The sequence below is a fragment of the Schistocerca nitens genome, chromosome 4 (assembly GCF_023898315.1).
Source record: "Schistocerca nitens isolate TAMUIC-IGC-003100 chromosome 4, iqSchNite1.1, whole genome shotgun sequence".
Classification (NCBI taxonomy): Eukaryota; Metazoa; Arthropoda; class Insecta; order Orthoptera; family Acrididae; genus Schistocerca; species Schistocerca nitens.
The window spans coordinates 777697047-777717564 of record NC_064617.1 but is presented as its reverse complement, the minus strand read 5'-3'; the positions used below and the strand labels follow the sequence as shown (position 1 = coordinate 777717564).

Here is a 20518-nt window from a genome sequence, read left to right as displayed (position 1 = left end):
GCCCGAAACTAAAATTCAGTCAGGCGGTAGCCATTGGGACACGACATGCGGAACGGAGGGACGTGATTTGATATGCGCAGGCGAGCAAGGAAAGTTATGGCAATGCCGACCACGCCGTCCGTGTTCTGTGGGCCCTACGCGCAGGTAATTAGACGGCCAAACGCGCTGGAAAGGCCCTTCTGCTCGGTGGACCCGTAAACTGCACGAATTACACACGTGAGCGCGTCCCATTAGCTTTTATGATGGAAAAGTGGCGCTCCATTTCGCGACCTTTTTAAAAATATATGCGCGCTCTGATTACACAAACGTGTCAGAGGGCATCGTTAATTCGAATGTGCACAGCGGTATATTCTACACCAAAAAGCATCCTTTGGATGCGTGCCCGGTTCAAATAGCTTAACGTGTGTTTGTAATACGAAGTTTATATGCTGTAACAGTTAGTGTTCCAATGTACTTATTTATTCCTTTGTTTAACTTGGGCAGATGAAGTCCTTCCGTCCCTATCTTCCATCGCATCAGTCACTTTGCAGTGTAACCGTACATTTCTATAGCTGACGATTAAAAGTCACTGCATCAAAAACTTAAATTACTTACTTGTAGTATCTATTTTTTATAGAAACTATTATACAATGAAACACACAAGGAGACAAAGATAATAGAAAACTTAAAAAAAACTTTAAAAATATTAGGGCAAGGAGTATGAACGCGACTAAAATTTTAAATAACAATACAAAGAATGTAGATTGCGTTTACAAATTTGTTGAAAAGTAAAAACAGAGCTACCAGTATTTCAAGAAATAAGCCTTATAGAAACAGGGAACATTTGCAACTTTTGTACTGTTACAAGGCCGGTTACTCCGTAGTCGACTGCTTGCAACATAGAAGGACTTGATTTTGAAATAAATAACATTAAAACGGAAATCGATAGAAGAATGAAACAAGCTGAAAGTCCGTTGTGAGCACTGCAAGAATTTTATGCAAAAGTTTACAAATATTAGTTACAAAAGCGGCTAACAGATGACGCCTATAAATAGTACTTCGAAGCCGAGAGAGATCAGTTCCACCACTGAAACGTGAAAGGAGCTTAGCTTACAGAAGGAATAAGTTGAAATCATGTACTCCAATGAACAACGTGTGTTTCTGGTCCTGAAATATCACTGGTTACAACGCAATATTGCGCCAACAAGTCGCAGTTTTCAAACACGATTTTATTACAAAAGAACCCGATGCGAAAACCGTTCGCAAGTCCTCCTTCAGCTTCGACGGATCGGAGGCGTAGCTGATGATCTAATGCAGAATGTTGGCTCCAGGCCAACTGCAGTTACTCCAAAACATGTCGCCACAGTTTATTTATTTCGCTACGTCGAAGGAAATCCTTCCGAAGAATTGCAGTAAAGATTTATTTGAAGAGATCCAGCACACTTATAATACCGAGAAACCGCCTACATATATTTCCATTCAAAATCCGAAGTCCTCAGGTCACACCCGGCCCCCCTGTGCCAGAAAGGACTGACTTTGTAAAGCAGACTTTCGTAATGATTGATTATGAAGGATTTGATGTTGGCTGCATCTAGATCACAGGTGAAGCACACTTCCACCTAAATAGATTGGTGAATAAACAAAAGTGGAGACTTGAGATTCCGAAAATCCCCGTTTGTGTGAAGTTACCAGATTTACTGTTTGTGCTGCGGTATGCGGCAGAGGTATCATGGGCATTTTTTCATCTGTGAATCGAAAACTGTTGAAAATTAAGTTGGAATTTTGGAGCAGTTCGTCGCCACACAGCAAGCGTTGGAGATTCCTCCATGCACCGAATAGTTAAAGCAAGATAGAGCCCGTCTGCATCGCAGCAAATAGGTGTTTTGGTTTTTTGATGAATACTTCGGCAATAGAGTTTTTGCGTTAGATTAACCCAAACTTACTGACGCAGACCACGATTGGCATCCGTATTCACCCCACCTTACTTCTTATGACTACTTTCTTTAGGGCACATTGAATGACACCACCTACCGGAACTATCCCACCACCCTGGACGAGCTACAATCATCAATCTTTGAACTAACTGAATTCGTTTTCGTTGAGACACTGCAAGATGTGTCGACAAATTTCATTCATTTGCGCCACCTCTCTACCGCGAGCGGGGGATGTTTCGAAAAGATTATGATGTGACTGCGAAGACTGACTTCTGAGGAGCAGTTTTGCATGTTGATATAGTTCAGCTCACTACGCTCTCTGTTAGCAGCTTTAGTAATTATCGTTTCGTAATGAACATACTGTTCGTTACAATTCTACAAGTCTTTCTGCAAGTCTCAGTTTTAAACTCAGAAAGTTTCGTGATCGACATCCTACTCTTGTGGTATGAGGCGTGAAGTTGCGATGCTTTCGTCTGCATATTTAGTACTGTTCGTTCCATCAGTTCGCAACTATTATCTTTATCTTTCGTAAACGTGTCGCTAGCTCAACAAATTCCATCGGAACGCTTATGAGGAGAGCAAGAAAACAATCAGAAACTGATTACCTGTGATCCCCTCCCAGCTCAGGAACTGTGGAGAAAAATGACAATATTTCCCGAAACTTGAGTGAAGTAGAGCTAAAATCTGATTAAAGATAACTAAGTTTACCGTTGAATTAACATGAATGCCTTTTCGTATAAGTGTACTGACTCAAAAACTTTCGACATACAGACAATACCTTCACAAATTTTAAGGAACAGGACTGTCCACCTGTTGGAATTGAAAGGCTGTGGAAGTTCCCTAATTTACCGGAATGAAACAAAACCTATCGGCAGTTAAGTTCATGGCTTAGTGTCTGACGATGGTATTTCTGACCGTTGATGTGCTATTATAACATGATGTATATCTAAAGACGTTCTTATTAGCTGAGCGAACTAGTAACAACGACAGCAAATAACACGCAACCTGTAGCATGTTGCCTTCACATCGAAGCGCATATTTGATCGTGGTTAAATTCCACATGCCGCAGCTAATGTTATGGAGGTAGAACACAATTCAGTTCTCGATGTTCCTACTATTTGGAAGAGAGTTATTTGAAACTACTCCACAATTCCATACCATTGCTATACACATATGTCAGTAAGTTCTCTATCTGATGCAAAGTATTCGGACGCCTATTAGTGGGCATTAATATAGGGTGTCCACCCTTAGCCTTTATTAGGATTTGAACTCTGCTGGTGAAACTTTGAATGAGGGGACAGAATGTCTGTGGAGGAATGTCAGCCTGTTCTTCCTCAGAAGCTGAAACCAAAGACGGTAGGCCGGTCGCTATGACCGAGCGGTTCTAGGCGATTCAGTCCGGAACGGCGCGCCTGCTACGGTCGCAGGTTCGAATCCTGTCTTGGGCATGGATGTGGGTGATGTCCTTTGGTTAGTTAGGTTTCAGTAGTTTCTAAGTCTAGGGGATTGATGACCTTAGATGTTAAGTCCCATAGTGCTTAAAGCTATTTGAACCAAAGACGGTAGTGATGTCGGATGCTGGAGTCAGGAGCTAAATCGACGTTGTAACTCATCTCAAAGGTGTTCCATTGGACTCAGGACGGTACCATGGGCAGGCCAGTCTATTTCAGTAATGTTATTGTCCACAAATCACTGTCGCTGGGATGCTGCTTTCTGACAAGGTGACTATCACGCTGATACAATCATCGTCTTCGACTGTTCCTCTACTACACACTGTACACAACACTGTAAAATTTGTTAATATCCTTCCGTACTGAGCATTTTCTTACGCGCAATGAGTGGACCCTAACCAAGAAAAGTACTCCAATGCCGTAACACTACCTCGAACGCATTTCACTGTAGACACTATCCGTGACGGCAGGTAACGTTCTCCATGTGTTCACCAAACCCTAACCCTTCCACCAAATGGCCACAGAGTATAGAGTGATTCACCACTCCAAATCGCTCGTTTTCAGTCATACAGTGTCCAGTGGCGTCTCTCTTTAGACCACTTCAAACGTCGCATAGCAGTGACTGCAGAAATTTGCGGCTTATGAGGAGCTTCTTGAACACTGTATCCCACTCTTTCTAACTCCTTACAGACAGACATCGTGCTAACTGAACGGCCGGTAGCATTTTAGATCTCACAAATGACTCCTTCCGCTGATTTCAAGCGATTTTTGCAACCATTCTCCACAATGCTCGACGGTCGCCTCCATCAGTACATGTAGTCTACCTGGTCTTGATGTAGCTATGGTTGTTCCCTCATACAGAAGCATATCAACAGTTGACTTGGGCACCTCTAGAGGGGTTAATACACTACTGGCCATCAAAATTGCTGTACGACGGAGATGACGTGCTACAGACGCGAAATTTAACCGATAGGAAGAAGATGCTGTGATATGCAAATGATTAGCTTTTCAGAGCATTCACACAACGTTGGCGCCGGTGGCGACACCTACAACGTGCTGACATGAGCAAAGTTTCCAACCGATTTCTCAAACACAAACAGCAGTTGACCGGCGTTGCCTGGTGAAACGTTGTAGTGATGCCTCGTGTAAGGAGGAGAAATGCGCACCAGCACGTTTCCGACTTGATTGGCTCAGCTGGACCAGAGGATAAAGTCCATTCCATGTAAACATAGCTCACAACACTATGGAGCTATCTATAGCCGCTCACTGTCTTGTTGGCAACTTTGGTCAGCGGCTTCGTGGGGTCTGCACCACATTCTACCCCTACTATCAGCTCTCACCAACTGAAATAGGGGAACTTCTAACCAGGCCACAGTTTTCCAGTCGTCTAGGGTCCAACAGATATGGTCACCGAGCCCAGGAGAGGAGCAGCAGGCGATGTCGTGCTGTTAGCAAAGACACTCACGCCGATCATCCGTTATCATAACCCATTAACGACAAATTTCACCGCACTGTCCTAACTAAGATGTTCTTCGTATGTCCCACATTGATTTCTGCGGTTATTTCACACAGTGTTGCTTGTCTCTTAGCACTGACGACTCAACCCAAATGCCGCAGCTCTCATTGGTTAAGTGAAGGCCGTCGGGCGCTGAGTTCTCCTTATTCAGAGATAATGCCTGAAATTTGATATTCTCGGCACGCTTGACACTGTGGATTTCAGAATATTGACATCCCTAACGATGGAATGTCCCATGCATCACGTGAGTACAAATGACAACTCCGCCAATACACTGCCATTTTATACCTTTTGTAATGAATAATCCTTCCCCCATGAACCATGGACCTTGCCGTTGGTGGGGAGGCTTGCGTGCCTCAGCGATACAGATGGCCGTACCGTAGGTGCAACCACAACGGAGGGGTATCTGTTGAGAGGCCAGACAAACATGTGGTTCCTGAAGAGGGGCAGCAGCCTTTTCAGTAGTTGCAGGGGCAACAGTCTGGATGATTGACTGATCTGGCCTTGTAACATTAACCAAAACGGCCTTGCTGTGCTGGTACTGCGAACGGCTGAAAGCAAGGGGAAACTACAGCCGTAATTTTTCCCGAGGACATGCAGCTTTACTGTATGATTAAATGATGATGGCGTCCTCTTGGGTAAAATATTCCGGAGGTAAAATAGTCCCCCATTCGGATCTCCGGGCGGGGACTACTCAAGAGGACGTCGTTATCAGGAGAAAGAAAACTGGCATTCTACGGATCGGAGCGTGGAATGTCAAATCCCTTAATCGGGCAGGTAGGTTAGAAAATTTAAAAAGGGAAATGGATAGGTTAAAGTTAGATATAGTGGGAATTAGTGAAGTTCGGTGGCAGGAGGAACAAGACTTTTGGTCAGGTGATTACAGGGTTATAAATACAAAATCAAATAGGGGTAATGCAGGAGTAGGTTTAATAATGAATAAAAAAATAGGAGTGCGGGTTAGCTACTACAAACAGCATAGTGAACGCATTATTGTGGCCAAGATAGACACAAAGCCCATGCCTACTACAGTAGTACAAGTTTATATGCCAACTAGCTCTGCAGATGATGAAGAAATTGATGAAATGTATGACGAGATAAAAGAAATTATTCAGGTAGTGAAGGGAGACGAAAATTTAATAGTCATGGGTGACTGGAATTCGTCAGTAGGAAAAGGGAGAGAAGGAAACATAGTAGGTGAATATGGATTGGGGGGAAGAAATGAAAGAGGAAGCCGCCTTGTAGAATTTTGCACAGAGCATAACTTAATCATAGCTAACACTTGGTTCAAGAATCATAAAAGAAGGTTGTATACCTGGAAGAATCCTGGAGATACTAATAGGTATCAGATAGATTATATAATGGTAAGACAGAGATTTAGGAACCAGGTTTTAAATTGTAAGACATTTCCAGGGGCAGATGTGGATTCTGACCACAATCTATTGGTTATGAACTGCAGATTGAAACTGAAGAAACTGCAAAAAGGTGGGAGTTTAAGGAGATGGGACCTGGATAAACTGAAAGAACCAGAGGTTGTAGAGAGTTTCAGGGAGAGCATAAGGGAACAATTGACAGGAATGGGGGAAAGAAATACAGTAGAAGAAGAATGGGTAGCTCTGAGGGATGAAGTAGTGAAGGCAGCAGAGTCTCAAGTAGGTAAAAAGACGAGGGCTAATAGAAATCCTTGGGTAACAGAAGAAATATTGAATTTAATTGATGAAAGGAGAAAATATAAAAATGCAGTAAATGAAGCAGGCAAAAGGGAATACAAACGTCTCAAAAATGAGATCGACAGGAAGTGCAAAATGGCTAAGCAGGGATGGCTAGAGGACAAATGTAAGGATGTAGAGGCTTGTCTCACTAGGGGTAAGATAGATACTGCCTACAGGAAAATTAAAGAGACCTTTGGAGAGAAGAGAACCATTTGTATGAATATCAAGAGCTCAGATGGCAACCCAGTTCTAAGCAAAGAAGGGAAGGCAGAAAGGTGGAAGGAGTATATAGAGGGTTTATACAAGGGCGATGTACTTGAGGACAGTATTATGGAAATGGAAGAGGATGTAGATGAAGATGAAATGGGAAATAAGATACTGCGTGAAGAGTTTGACAGAGCACTGAAAGACCTGAGTCGAAACAAGGCCCTGGGAGTAGACAACATTCCATTAGAACTACTGATGGCCTTGGGAGAGCCAGTCATGACAAAACTCTACCATCTGGTGAGCAAGATGTATGAGACAGGCGAAATACCCACAGACTTCAAGAAGAATATAATAATTCCAATACCAAAGAAAGCAGGTGTTGACAGATGTGAAAATTACCGAACTATCAGTTTAATAAGTCACAGCTGCAAAATACTAACGCGAATTCTTTACAGACGAATGGAAAAACTGGTAGAAGCGGACCTCGGGGAAGATCAGTTTGGATTCCGTAGAAATGTTGGAACACGTGAGGCAATACTAACCTTACGACTTATCTTAGAAGAAAGATTAAGAAAAGGCAAACCTACGTTTCTAGCATTTGTAGACTTAGAGAAAGCTTTTGACAACGTTAACTGGAATACTCTCTTTCAAATTCTGAAGGTGGCAGGGGTAAAATACAGGGAGCGAAAGGCTATTTACAATTTGTACAGAAACCAGATGGCAGTTATAAGAGTCGAGGGGCATGAAAGGGAAGCAGTGGTTGGGAAAGGAGTGAGACAGGGTTGTAGCCTCTCCCCGATGTTATTCAATCTGTATATTGAGCAAGCAGTAAAGGAAACAAAAGAAAAATTCGGAGTAGGTATTAAAATTCATGGAAAAGAAGTAAAAACTTTGAGGTTCGCCGATGACATTGTAATTCTGTCAGAGACAGCAAAGGACTTGGAAGAGCAGTTGAACGGAATGGACAGTGTCTTGAAAGGAGGATATAAGATGAATATCAACAAAAGCAAAACGAGGATAATGGAATGTAGTCAGATTAAATCGGGTGATGCTGAGGGGATTAGATTAGGAAATGAGACACTTAAAGTAGCAAAGGAGTTTTGCTATTTAGGGAGTAAAATAACTGATGATGGTCGAAGTAGAGAGGATATAAAATGTAGACTGGCAATGGCAAGGAAATCGTTTCTAAAGAAGAGAAATTTGTTAACATCGAGTATAGATTTAAGTGTCAGGAAGTCGTTTCTGAAAGTATTTGTATGGAGTGTAGCCATGTATGGATGTGAAACATGGGCGATAACCAGTTTGGACAAGAAGAGAATAGAAGCTTTCGAAATGTGGTGCTACAGAAGAATGCTGAAGATAAGGTGGGTAGATCACGTAACTAACGAGGAGGTATTGAATAGGATTGGGGAGAAGAGAAGTTTGTGGCACAACTTGACTAGAAGAAGGGATCGGTTGGTAGGACATGTTTTGAGGCATCAAGGGATCACAAATTTAGCATTGGAGGGCAGCGTGGAGGGTAAAAATCGTAGAGGGAGACCAAGAGATCAATACACTAAGCAGATTCAGAAGGATGTAGGTTGCAGTAGGTACTGGGAGATGAAGAAGCTTGCACAGGATAGAGTAGCATGGAGAGCTGCATCTAACCAGTCTCAGGACTGAAGACCACAACAACAACAATGAATAATCGCCATTTGTATACGTACATACCGCTCTCCCATGACTTTTTGACAGCTCAGTGTATTTATGGACAGCAATGTAAAGGACGTTAGCCGAGGAGCAACAGCAGATAATATGAAAGTCATAGCATATGCAACCGATGTGATGATTTTAGAAGAAAATAAGGAGAAACTGGAAGAACAACTAAATACCAGGCAAAGAATCATTGAAGAAGCTGACATAGAAATCAGCTTAAGAAATGTAAGGTAACGAAAATTAGCAGGTATCTATGAGGTAAATTAACCAAGAAAGGAAACATCAAGAATGAAATTTTCGAGAGAATACTGTTGAATATGACTTCACACAGAAATGATTAGCGAACAAGTTAACACCACAAACAGAAGATTTACTTAACCTTTTTTTCTCCAAGTGAGCGATAACTCATTACTAATGATGCAGCAAGAAATGGACGTTAGCTATCAGTGTCAACACGGATGAGGCAAAGGCAGCGTTGGCCTAGTGTCCCTTAGTAAAGAGGCTCCAAGCGCGAGTGGGTTGTGGGCTGCCGCTGGCCGCCGGCAGAGGGCGCTCCAGCCACTGGAGCGTGGTTCAGTCGGCACGCACCATTGACTCCGCCAGATCACACATGACGGCTGTCGGCGTTACACGGAAACTTGCAGTTCCGTTGCCATTATGCCCATGGGATAGTATCGATGCGTGATACCCCAAATAGGAAATATTTCGAAATTTTATAATTTTGCGCTGAACATAATTCGAAACTGAAAAAATACCTGCCGAAGCAAAAGATATGCACTATGTGATCAAAAGTGTCCGGACGCCACCAAACACATACATTTTTCATATTAGGTGCATTGTGCTGCCACATACTGCCAGGTTCTCCATATCAGCGACCTCAGTAGTCATTAGACATCGTGAGAGAGCAGAATGGGGCGCTCTGCGGAACTCAGGGACTTCGAATGTGGTCGGGTGATTCGGTGTTACTTGTCTCATACGTCTGTACGCGAGATTTCCACAATCCTAAACATCCCTAGGTCCACTGTTTCCGATGTAATAGTGAAGTGGAAACGTGAAGGGACACGTACAACACAAAAGCGTAAGACTGCCGACAGTGAAAAAGGGTCGTAATGTGTACTAGGCAGACATCTATCAACACCATCACACAGGAATTCCTAACTGCATCAGGATCCACTGCAAGTACTATGACAGTTAGGCAGGAGGTGAGAAAACTTGGATTTAATGGTCGAGCTGCTACTCATAAGCCACACATCACGCCGCAAATGCCAAACGACGCCTGGCTTGGTATAAGGAGCGTAAACATTGGACGATTGAACAGTGGAAAAACGTTGTGTGGGGTGACGAATCACAGTACACAATGTGACAATCCGGTGGTAGGGTGTGGGTATGGCGAATGCCCAGTGAACGTCATCTGCCAGCGTGTGTAGTGCCATCAGCAAAATACGGAGGCTGTGGTGCTATGGTGTGGTCGTCTTTTCATGGAGGGGGCTTGCAACGTTTGTTGTTTCACGTGGCACTATCACAGCACAGGCCTAAATTGATGTTTCAAGCACCTTCTTGCTTCTCACTGTTGAAGAGAAATTCGGGGATGGCGATTGCATCTTTCAACACGATCGAGCACCTGTTCATAATGCACGCCTGTGTCGGCGTGGCTACACGACAATAACCTCCCTGTAATGGACTGGCCTGCGCAGAGTCCTGACCTGAATCATAAAAACGGCTTTGGGGTGTTTTGGAACGCCAACTTCGTGCCAGGCATCACCGACCGACATCGATACCTCTCCTCAGTGCAGCAGTCCGTGAAGAATGGGCTGCCATTCCCCAAGAAACTTTCCAGCACCTGATTGAACGTATGCCTGCGAGAGTGGAAGCTGTCATCAAGGGTAAAGGTGGGCCAACACCATATTCAATTCCAGTATTACCGACATTGGGCATAACGGACTTGTAAGTCATTTTCAGCCAGGTGATCGGATACTTTTGATCACATAGTGTACAAGTCACATTGTCTGCCAGTTTTGATCTATAGATCAGAATGTAGGACAAAGAAAGATCTGAGCAGAATGCAGGCAACAGGGATGCGCTTTCTGTGAGGGATCGTGGGGAGGACGAGAAGGGACAGGATAAGGAATGAAGCAATACGAAACAGCCTTCAGATCAATCCATGGTATGGCCAAAGACTAACTGGAAGACCACGAGCAAAATGGAGAGGTCATGTGATGGATGATGCGAACTGAAGAGTACTGTAATGGGAGGAAATGCTGAATGATAGACAGTGGGAGAAAAGAGAAGCTTGGAAGAGGTTCTGTGAACGACCCGCATAAGCAGAAACGTTTCAGGAAGAAGAAGAAGAACATGATGATTATGATGAAGAGAAAATTACTGTAAACCTACATCTGCCTCTACATATGTCCTTGCAGATACTGCACAGTACTTAGCGAAGTATACTTCGTGCCAATATTTACCATGTACTGTTCTATTACATTTATGCGTTGAGTGGAGGAAAAATGATTGTGTCTAGTCTCTGCTACCTTACACGCGTGATTCCTACGCTAGATACATGTCGATGACTGATTTGTATATAACGGCACTGATGGTACTCCTGTTCCGTGTCGCGCTGGTTTTCTCCAAGACGAGATACTGCAGCACGGAATAAACCGCCAAAGCAGCAGGCACCACGGAGCGTAGTAAAGCTAACGTCGTAGTCCCGCCTTGACGGGTTTGGCATAACCATAGCAGTTACGAGCACAACTGTCTCAGACGTAAAGTTCATAGAAAAGTAAAGTAAAGTAAAGCTTGTAGTGCTATCCCATGTCAGCGCTATTGGTCTGACTGAAGGCAGAGTACAGCCTAGTTTCACCGCGGCACTACGAGGAGGAAGGTAGCAGACCAATCGCCAGTCCGCCTTTTACCCGTGGGAAAGATCCCGCGTGCTCAATGAATGGCAGGTTGAGTGGACGTGCTGCATTCAAACATGCTGGAGCCTAAACATTACGACCACCTGGTCAATTCATTTTGGTCCACCTCTGGAACGCAGTACAGCAGCGATCCTGCATGGGACGCATTCGACAAGTCGTTGATAGGTTTCCGGAAGTATGTGGCGGCAGATGTCTACGCACTGGTCATGCATTTCTCACAAATTACTGACCAGTGGGTCGTAGGCGCGGAACATGAAGTGTTTTAACTTCTGTTAGATAGTATGTCTAGATCACCACCGCCATTATTTTTATTTCAGGCGTGCTATGTCTTTGTCCTTGAAGCTGAACAGTTTTCCCGAATTTCAGCTTTCTATTAAATGGCAAAAAACACTTCTTCATACATACATATATATTCTTCTTTTCTTTACCCTGAGTACCTGGCTATCCGGTTTTTTAGCGACGGGCCTTGGTTTTTGAGAAAATTTTGAAGTTCATTGCGGCCTGCGTATAACCGTAACATTAGATAAATTCCTAGCAAGACACCGTAGCGCAGCGGTAAAGGTTCACATCTACCGCGCTGAGGGTACCGTGTTCGAAACCTGCTCCTCTACTTTTTTTTTATGTATGCAATAACCGTCCGGAAAATTTCGTCCTAAAGTTCAAAAACGAGTAGACGAATTAACTGGGAAATACAGAAAAGTAGTCGTGTCCTGCGCGAAATCCGGTAAGTTCACGAAACTAGTGTACGTATATTTTTTGCGTTCCGTAATTCTTCCGTATGTGGGACAAAAAATTTTTCTTACATTATCGATTCGTGGGGAGAGCAAACCGATTCAACTTTATACCATCATCTATTCACTGATGAAAGGAAAGCGATCACCTGCACCCTAAAAGTGGTCCCACCAAAGTGCACTCCTTATTGCCAGCCCTGCGATGTTTGTTTTTACCGAAAGGTGAAAATCTTCACGAAAATTATTCAGAATGCTCCCGACTTGATGAAAGACTATAGAGAGTTCGCTTCTAGGAAAGATTCGACAAAATTACATTCGCTAAACCTACATAAATTCAGTGCACCTAATATTGAAAGCATGATTAGATACACAGGGTTCGTATCAAAATTAGAGGATGAAAGATAAACCTTTTTGGATGCAAAAGAACTGTGTTTCCTGGTATCGCTTATGAAGAAACCGTGCGCGTACAAGAAGGCTTCTTTCACAAAATGCGCGTGGTGTTGTGAAAATTTGTGCTTCGGTTGTTTCCATGGTAAGTATCATTGTGTCATATTGTTCTGGCACATCAAGCAATGTGGACGATGAAAAATAAGATTTTGTAATACTGTATGACAGAAAAAAATAATAACTGAATATATCTTTATAATTTCGCACACCTTACACTGTTTTTTGATATTCTTTGAAATAAAATTAAAAAATTTGGTCGATTTTGAAAAAAAAACGAAAGTACACAAGCAAGATTCGAACACGGTACCTCCAGCGTGATAATCATGCACCTTTACCACTGCGCCACGCTGACGTGGTCGGACTATGTGTAATGTTATGGGTATACAGAGCAAGCAATGAAATTGAAAATCGATTTTCTCAAAGACCAAGGCCCGTCGCTAAGAAACCGGATAGCCAGGTACTTAGGGTAAGTGCCTCTACAACATATCTGAAGCGCATCAAAATCCTTGATTTACAGTATGGAGGGTCCCCTTGTGAGTCCGGTACCTCCAGCACTGTAATGCGCCACCCGCTACACCACCATTCATGTGTAACAAGGAAAAACGTAACCTTTATCCGGTTTCTGTCACTGTGTCAGCATAAAACAGTGTGTGTTATGAAACAAACCGTTTATTTCAAAATAAAACAACAGGCCACACTGGAAAATGGCGTCCTTCAAGAAACTCATAGCAGGTCAGGACCCGTAAACACAAAAGACCAACGAGTTCAGATCAGGTGAATATGGCAGCTAAGAGATCAACAAGAGCCCACTATCATGATCTTCAGAAAAACCACTGTAGCACCTTTTTGGGCTTGTGACACGGACAGTTGTTCTGCAGGAAGATGTCGTCGCCTTATGATTAGGGATCAAGCATCAAAGGATGCACATAGCCTGCAATAATGTTCACACAGTCCACTGCTTTCGATTACTACCAAAGGTCCCATGGAAGCCAAGGTGAATGTCAACGATAGCATAATACTGCCCTCATTCAGTCAGATATTGATAAGATTTCAAAGTGGTGCAAACATTGACAACTTACTTTAAATTTCAAAAACGTAAAATTTTGCCCTCCAAAAAAAAAAAACAAAAAAAAAAGAAACAAAAAATATCTTACAGTATCAGTGATAGTCAACTGGAATCGGTCGACTCATACAACAAGCTCGATGTAACATTTTGTGCTAATATGAAATGGAAAGATCGCATAGGCTGAGTCGCAGGTAAAGTAGATGGCAGACTCCAGTTTATTGGTAAAACGTTTGGGAGATGCCATCAGTCTACAAAGGAGAAGGCTTACAAATCGCTTGTTTGACTGATTCTAAAATATTGCTGAAGTGTGTGGAACCCACACCAAGTAGAACGAACACTGGATATTACACGCACACAGTGAAGGTCAGCAAGAAAGGTCACAGTTTGATTTACCCGTGGGCAAGAGTCACACAGTTACACAGATGCTGAAGTAACTGAACTGGCAAACACTTGAAGATAGACGCAAACTATCCCGAAAGTATATATATATATATATATATATATATATATATATATATATATATATATATATATTTATTTATTTATTTATTTATATGATGCACACCAGGCTCGAACTCTTGTAGGAATTGGCGAAATGCCGCGAGTAATGAGGACTGTGGGCAAGGGGCGCTACACTAGTAATGCGGGAATAAGTTGAGAATTTGGGTGAAATAGGAGGCATGCTAGCGCAGTTCGTGCAGCTGCATGACCACTGTGTCTGGATGGCTTAATAGTCAGAGCAACTGCCTAGTAAGCAGGAGACCCGGGTTCGAATCTCAGTCAGGCACAAATTTTCAACTTTCACCATTGATTTAAATCAATTTCCATTTGCAACCAATGTCTGTAATTGCTTTCCGTCCTTATCCCAGAAAGCCTACTTAAAAAGCTTCACGAAACAGTTTTAAATGACGAATTTAGGAAAACACCACAACTCTCTACGTATCACCTCCTAAGGATCCTGAGGACAAGATTACGTTAGTATGAAGTATCCTCTACCATGTACTTGACAGTGATTTGCAGAGTGCGGTTGCAGATGTGGATGTAGATCGGCCCGCATCAGTAGCGCGGTGCACTTTTCGAGCAGGTGGATGACGGCCTATCCAGACTCATATTCATTCGACCAGGCAACACCTTTAGATTGATTGATAGGTCCAGCCTCGATAATGCCGTGTTTACTGCAGTCGTGTCCGCCTGCTTAGCTGGGTGGTAACGTGCTTGCCTCCCATGCACTGGATCTGCGTTCGATTTCTGGTCGGGTTGGAGATTTTCTCCACTCGGGGACTGGTTGTTGTGTTGTCCTCATCATCATTTCATCCTCATCATCGGCCGCAAGTCGCCCAGTGTGGCGCCGACTGAAATAAGGCTTGCACTCGGCGGCCGAAACCGAATGGAACCTCCCAGCCAACAATGCCATACGATCATTTCATCTTTCACTGCAGTCGTAATTAACTTATTCGTTGGGTCAAAATGGCAACAGCTTGTTGTAACATTTATGCCTGGACAAGAACTGTCCTCTATCGTCAAATCTATGGCACATCGCCGCCTATCCTACAATGACCTCTACATTCTATGAAAAATCGTGATCCTCCAACAAGTTGTCGCACGCTCATGGTTTCACCAACCGAAAACGTCACATCTTAGTTGCTCTAGGCAGTAGCACGCCCCAGCCAACCAACGTCGCTGCTCCATGATGCTCTTTCCCAGTAACCGAACCATAACAACCTGTCCTTTAACTAAAGGGAAATATTCATGACGTAGCTGTTTTCGGCGTTGAAATAATTCGACAGCTGCACCTGAAAATTTTTACCGGACCGTGACTCGAACCAGAATGCTCCGCTTCCCTAGAAATGTTGCCTTAACCGTCTCGGCCATCTGAACACACTTCTGGTCCGACCCAAATTCCCAAGTGCTGCTCACCACTAATGATGGCTCCGTTCATTTTCCCTGATGCTCTCAGCTTCACAGTATTTCCGCAAGAACGATGGTATGCATCTATATTGAAGGAATCATATACCCTTCCAGGCGTATATGTGTGGTCTCTGTTCCTTGTCAGTGAATCTCCCCATATGTGAACTGAATCGTCATTAGAATGATTTCCCAATCGTCTCCACCAAGCGACGCTTCAATCCCGGGTCCAACCATCCTGATTTAGGTTTTCCGTGATTTCCCTAAATCGCTCCATGCAAATGCCTGGATGGTTCCTTTGAAAGGGCACGGCCAACTTCCTTCCCCGTCCTTCCCTAATCCGATGAGACCGATGAATTCGTAGTTTCGTCTCTTCCCCCAAACAACCCAACCCAACCATCCACCAAACGAGGTGGCGCAATGGTTAACACCCTGTACTCGCATTCGGGAGGACGACGGATCAATCCCGCGTCCGGCCATCCTGATTTAGATTTTCCGTGATTTTGCTAAATAGCCCCAAGCAGATGCCGGGGTGTTCCTCTGAAAGGGCACGGCCGACTTCCTTCCGAACCCTTACCTAATCCGATGAGACCTATGACCTCACAGTTTGGTCTCCCCCCCCCCCCCCCCCAAACTACCCAACTCAACCATCCACCAAACGAGGTGGCACAATGGTTAACACCCTGTACTCGCATTTGGGAGGACGACGGATCAATCCCGCGTCCGGCCATCCTGATTTAGATTTTCCGTGATTTTGCTAAAACGCCCCAAGCAGATGCCGGGGTGTTCCTCTGAAAGGGCACGGCCGACTTCCTTCCGAACCCTTCCCTAATCCGATGAGACCTATGACCTCACAGTTTGGTCTCCCCCCCCCCCTCCCCCAAATCAACCCAATCCAATCGTATCTGCTTATATGCGTTCATTAACGCGTCACATATGCTCAGTGCCACCGGCTGATATTCAGTCTCGCGACAGTCAGCGGTCATAACGTTTTTGCTAATCAGTGTATACAACCTATGGAATCGCTTGATAAAACACTGCCGTGTAAGAATTGTAAAATTTCACATTGTTTCACTATCACTGCCTACCACAGAGAGAGCACATTTTTGGACATACTACACATTGATTTAAAAATGTACCGGTAACACAAGGTCGTGAAACGCAAGAGGCGTCGGCTTGTAGCCAGCAGCTGGTATGTTGAGAAAACCCGCAGCGGATGTGTGTGTGCCTGCCGCAGGCTGCGGGCGCTGGCGCTGTGGTGGCTGGCGGCGGCCGCGCTGGTGCCTCCGGCGGCCGGAAGCGGCGGGATCGACTGCCGGCGCACGCCCGACGGCAGCACCACGCCGCGCACCCAGCTCGTCGACGACCGCTTCAAGATCACCGTCAGCGGCAACCCCGACAGCTACGTGCCCGGCGAGAGATACCTAGGTACCTTCAACATTGCACTCATTTTTAATATTTTTTATTTCCTTACAGCCAACTTCAAAAAGTAAATAATAGACAAATTGGTATAACCAACACACCAAAGATACGGGAACGTTGGAAGGAACGAGAGACATTTTTGTGATAGGGGAGAAATCGCGAAGGAAGTCCCACAGGGTTCAATTTTGGCTCCACTCCTATTCATAATACATTTTTATTTATTTATTTATTGTTCCGTGGGACCAAATTAAGGAGAAGTCTACATGGTCATGGAACGAGTCAATTCATGAAATTATACCACGATAGTAGAAACAGATAAAATGAAATATAAGAAACATATACGGGCGACAAGTCGTAAGTTTAAATTAAGAAAATCAACAATGTAACACTTGAATTTGCTTAATTTTTCAGCTCTTCCAAGAGCTCCCCGACAGAATAGAAGGAGTGAGCCATGTTAACGCTATTCTTAAAAGAATTATTAACAACTTCTTTGCAAATGAACTCTGTTTTGAGGAAACACATTATAGTCTGTTCTGTGCAACAAATAATCATACTAACAATTGCTATAGCACATGAACAGGATTCAGTAAATAGTGTAGAATGTTCCAAATATTTTGTTGTACATGTTAACGAAAACTTGTACTGGAAGAACCATGTTACTGAGCTGCTCAGACGAACTCAGCTCATTTTTGCCTTCGTATAATTGATTAGGAATAATTTCCTGCGGTAACTCATCACTAGACCGCGGATTTTAGGTAAAAACCTATTTTGTTCCTGAGTTCCTACTTGCATAAATATAGGCGTTTCATATTTACACTTAATAGCGTTAATTCTATAGGACTTAAAAAAGCCTATTTCGAGGTTAGTGCCTATTTGTGCCTATTTCGGCTTTAATATCCTAAAAAGTGCCTATTTCATCATATAAGACAGTGGTCCCAATTTTTTTCACACTATACGAGAGATGGAAAAAAATATTTTCTGCCCAGCGTGCAGCAAGGTGGGTAGTTGATACGCGCTCATGCTTCGTATTTGCCTAACACTTCGGTATTTTTTTTAATTTTTTTATATCGCTATCCCTGTTAGTACCAAATACTCGTTATAGGTGTTTTATTATTCATATGTAAAAAATATATCATGGATCTTTAGGTTAAAACCTACTTTTTTCCTACGCTCCAATTTGCATATAAGTTGGTACTTACGCGTTTCATGACTAACTAAACTGAATACCGTTAGTTCTATAGGACCTAAAATTGCGTATTTCGACGTCGACGCCTAATTTTGCCTATTTCGGCATCAAAATCCTAAAAAGTACCTATTTCGTTAATCTGACATAGAGTTCTTGTGTTTTCAAAGATTGGAAAAAGGAAGTAAACTTAGGGCTTTATGTCTCGTCGAAGGCGAAGGTCGTTAGAGACTGTTTACAATTCCTTTGCTTGCCTTACTACCAACAGCACTCGGCACGGTTGAATGGTCATCCATCCAGGTACGCGCCGAGTGCGACAGTGCTTAACTTCGGTGAGCGAATGGGAACCGGTCAAAGATTTGAGTTACATATTAGAATCGAACGTGGGAGTACTAAATGTTATATTTGAAAATATTTCGTTCGTAGGATTCTGGCCAGCTGTGTATTTTCTCAAAGAAACGGTTTCATAGGCCTTAAGCTGAGCATGGATTAAAAAATCACAATGTTAATCATAGACGCCCTCTATAGCTAAACTATTGCCCTTCGCGCATTTTCTCGCTAATGTCTACAGGCAGTCCTAGCAAACTACTCTGTTTCGTGAAAGGTTTTATTCGTGAATTTTCCGGGTCGAAAAATAATTTGCCAGTAGTGAGATGTTTTCATCTGAAGCACCGGTCGATTCCATTCGCTTGTTAAGAAGAGGCGGCCATTAATAAGACGTTCATACTGTCAACACTGTGTATTTTAATTTATTTTTATTTTCTCTGCATCATTTTTATTAAAGCCTATTTTAGGTTTTATATAGCCTAAATGAACTACTGAAGGAGCCTATTTTAGTTGCCTAAAACACACTTTTTTACGACCTAAAAATCCGTGGTCTACTCATCACTTAAAAAAATATGGTTGTACAATTGCGAGCATTACAATAATACGTGGTGTTCATACTATAATCTTGCAGGTACTCATTCAATTTTAACTGCACTTACACAAGTTATGAAATTATTCAAGATAATCCCTCATAATTTGAGAAGAATAGCGATGTCCATACATGGTGACAATTATTGAATTATATGAAATAAAATCGTCATAATTTTTGAACGGTTAGCGTTAGGACGTCCAAACTGCACGGTTGGCCGGGGGCATGATGGGAATTGATGTGATTGTATGGCTTGGGTTAACGACGAAGCTCACATTCATTTCGATGGGTTCATCAGTAACCAATATCCGGTCACAAAATAATCGGTGCGATATTCCTTGATGGGTCGGTGACTTCCGAACGGTACATGAAGGTTTTGGAAGATGATTTCACCCCCATTATCCAAAGTGACTCTGATTTCGATAAGATGTGTTTCACGCAAGACGGAGCTCGACCCTGTCGAAGTAGGAGAGTTTTTGATGTCCTGGAGGAGCACTTTAGGGACCGCATTCTGGCTCTGGGATCTCCATATTCTCCGGATGTGAATACTTGCGACTCCTTTTTCTGGGGTTATATTAAAGACAAGATGTACAGCAATAACACCCAAACCATTGCTGAGCTGAAAACAGCCACTCAGGTGGTCATCTACAGTATCGATGTAACGACACTTCAGCGGGTCATGCAGAATTTCGCTACTAGTCTGTGTCACATCAACTTCAATGATGGCAGGCACATCGATTATGTCATAACCTAAATCCGAATATCTGCATTGAGGTTTACATGTTGAACAAAGTGTGTGCACGCCTTAGTTTGTACCTAATCTACGTTTTTTTCATGTAGTTCAGTAACTGTCACCCTATAATTGAAATGACATTTATTAATCATCATTAAAATTGTCAGGGGCTCTGAAAGGAGTACAACATGCATCAACAAAATTTTTTGATATTTTCCCAATAATATAAAATGTCTGACATATAGAGAAGCAACGGTTAAATCTCATCTAAAATAATTTCTTCTGTATAACTCCTTCCATTCTATATGCAAATATTTATTTTAAATCTGGTACCTTGTAAAAAAACTGATTTTAAGTTTAGTTTCCTGAGTATAACTGCGAAATAATATGTTCATTAATGTTAAATTGTCACTAGTGTGCCATTTACGAACTTGTAAATGGCCACTGAAACCTGCCAGGTATACATAGCCTGTAAAATGACTCGTTCCACAATATTTCCATAAAGAATCGTTCACATTATCTGTGGAACGTGTAACTAAATAAGCAAGTCATTTACCATTCCTAACCACTGATAGCTTACCCACCACAATAAAATATAGATGACGGATAGAATCATGGATCCAAGTAATTTTGCGCATCTAGTTCTTTGGCTCTGAGCACTATAGGACCCAACATCTGAGGTCATCAGTCCCCTAGAACTTAGAAA

The 20518-nt window shown here is 42.9% G+C and overlaps 1 protein-coding gene across 1 annotated transcript in view; it reads left to right on the top strand.

Annotated features, from left to right (window-relative positions):
• LOC126252562 (spondin-1-like) overlaps positions 1–20518 on the top strand; it is a 692355-nt gene that overhangs the window by 170311 nt on the left and 501526 nt on the right. Inside the window, exon 2 of the mRNA XM_049953462.1 lies at positions 16796–16986. Coding sequence (XP_049809419.1) covers positions 16796–16986 — 191 coding nt within the window. The remainder of the gene's footprint in view (positions 1–16795; positions 16987–20518) is intronic.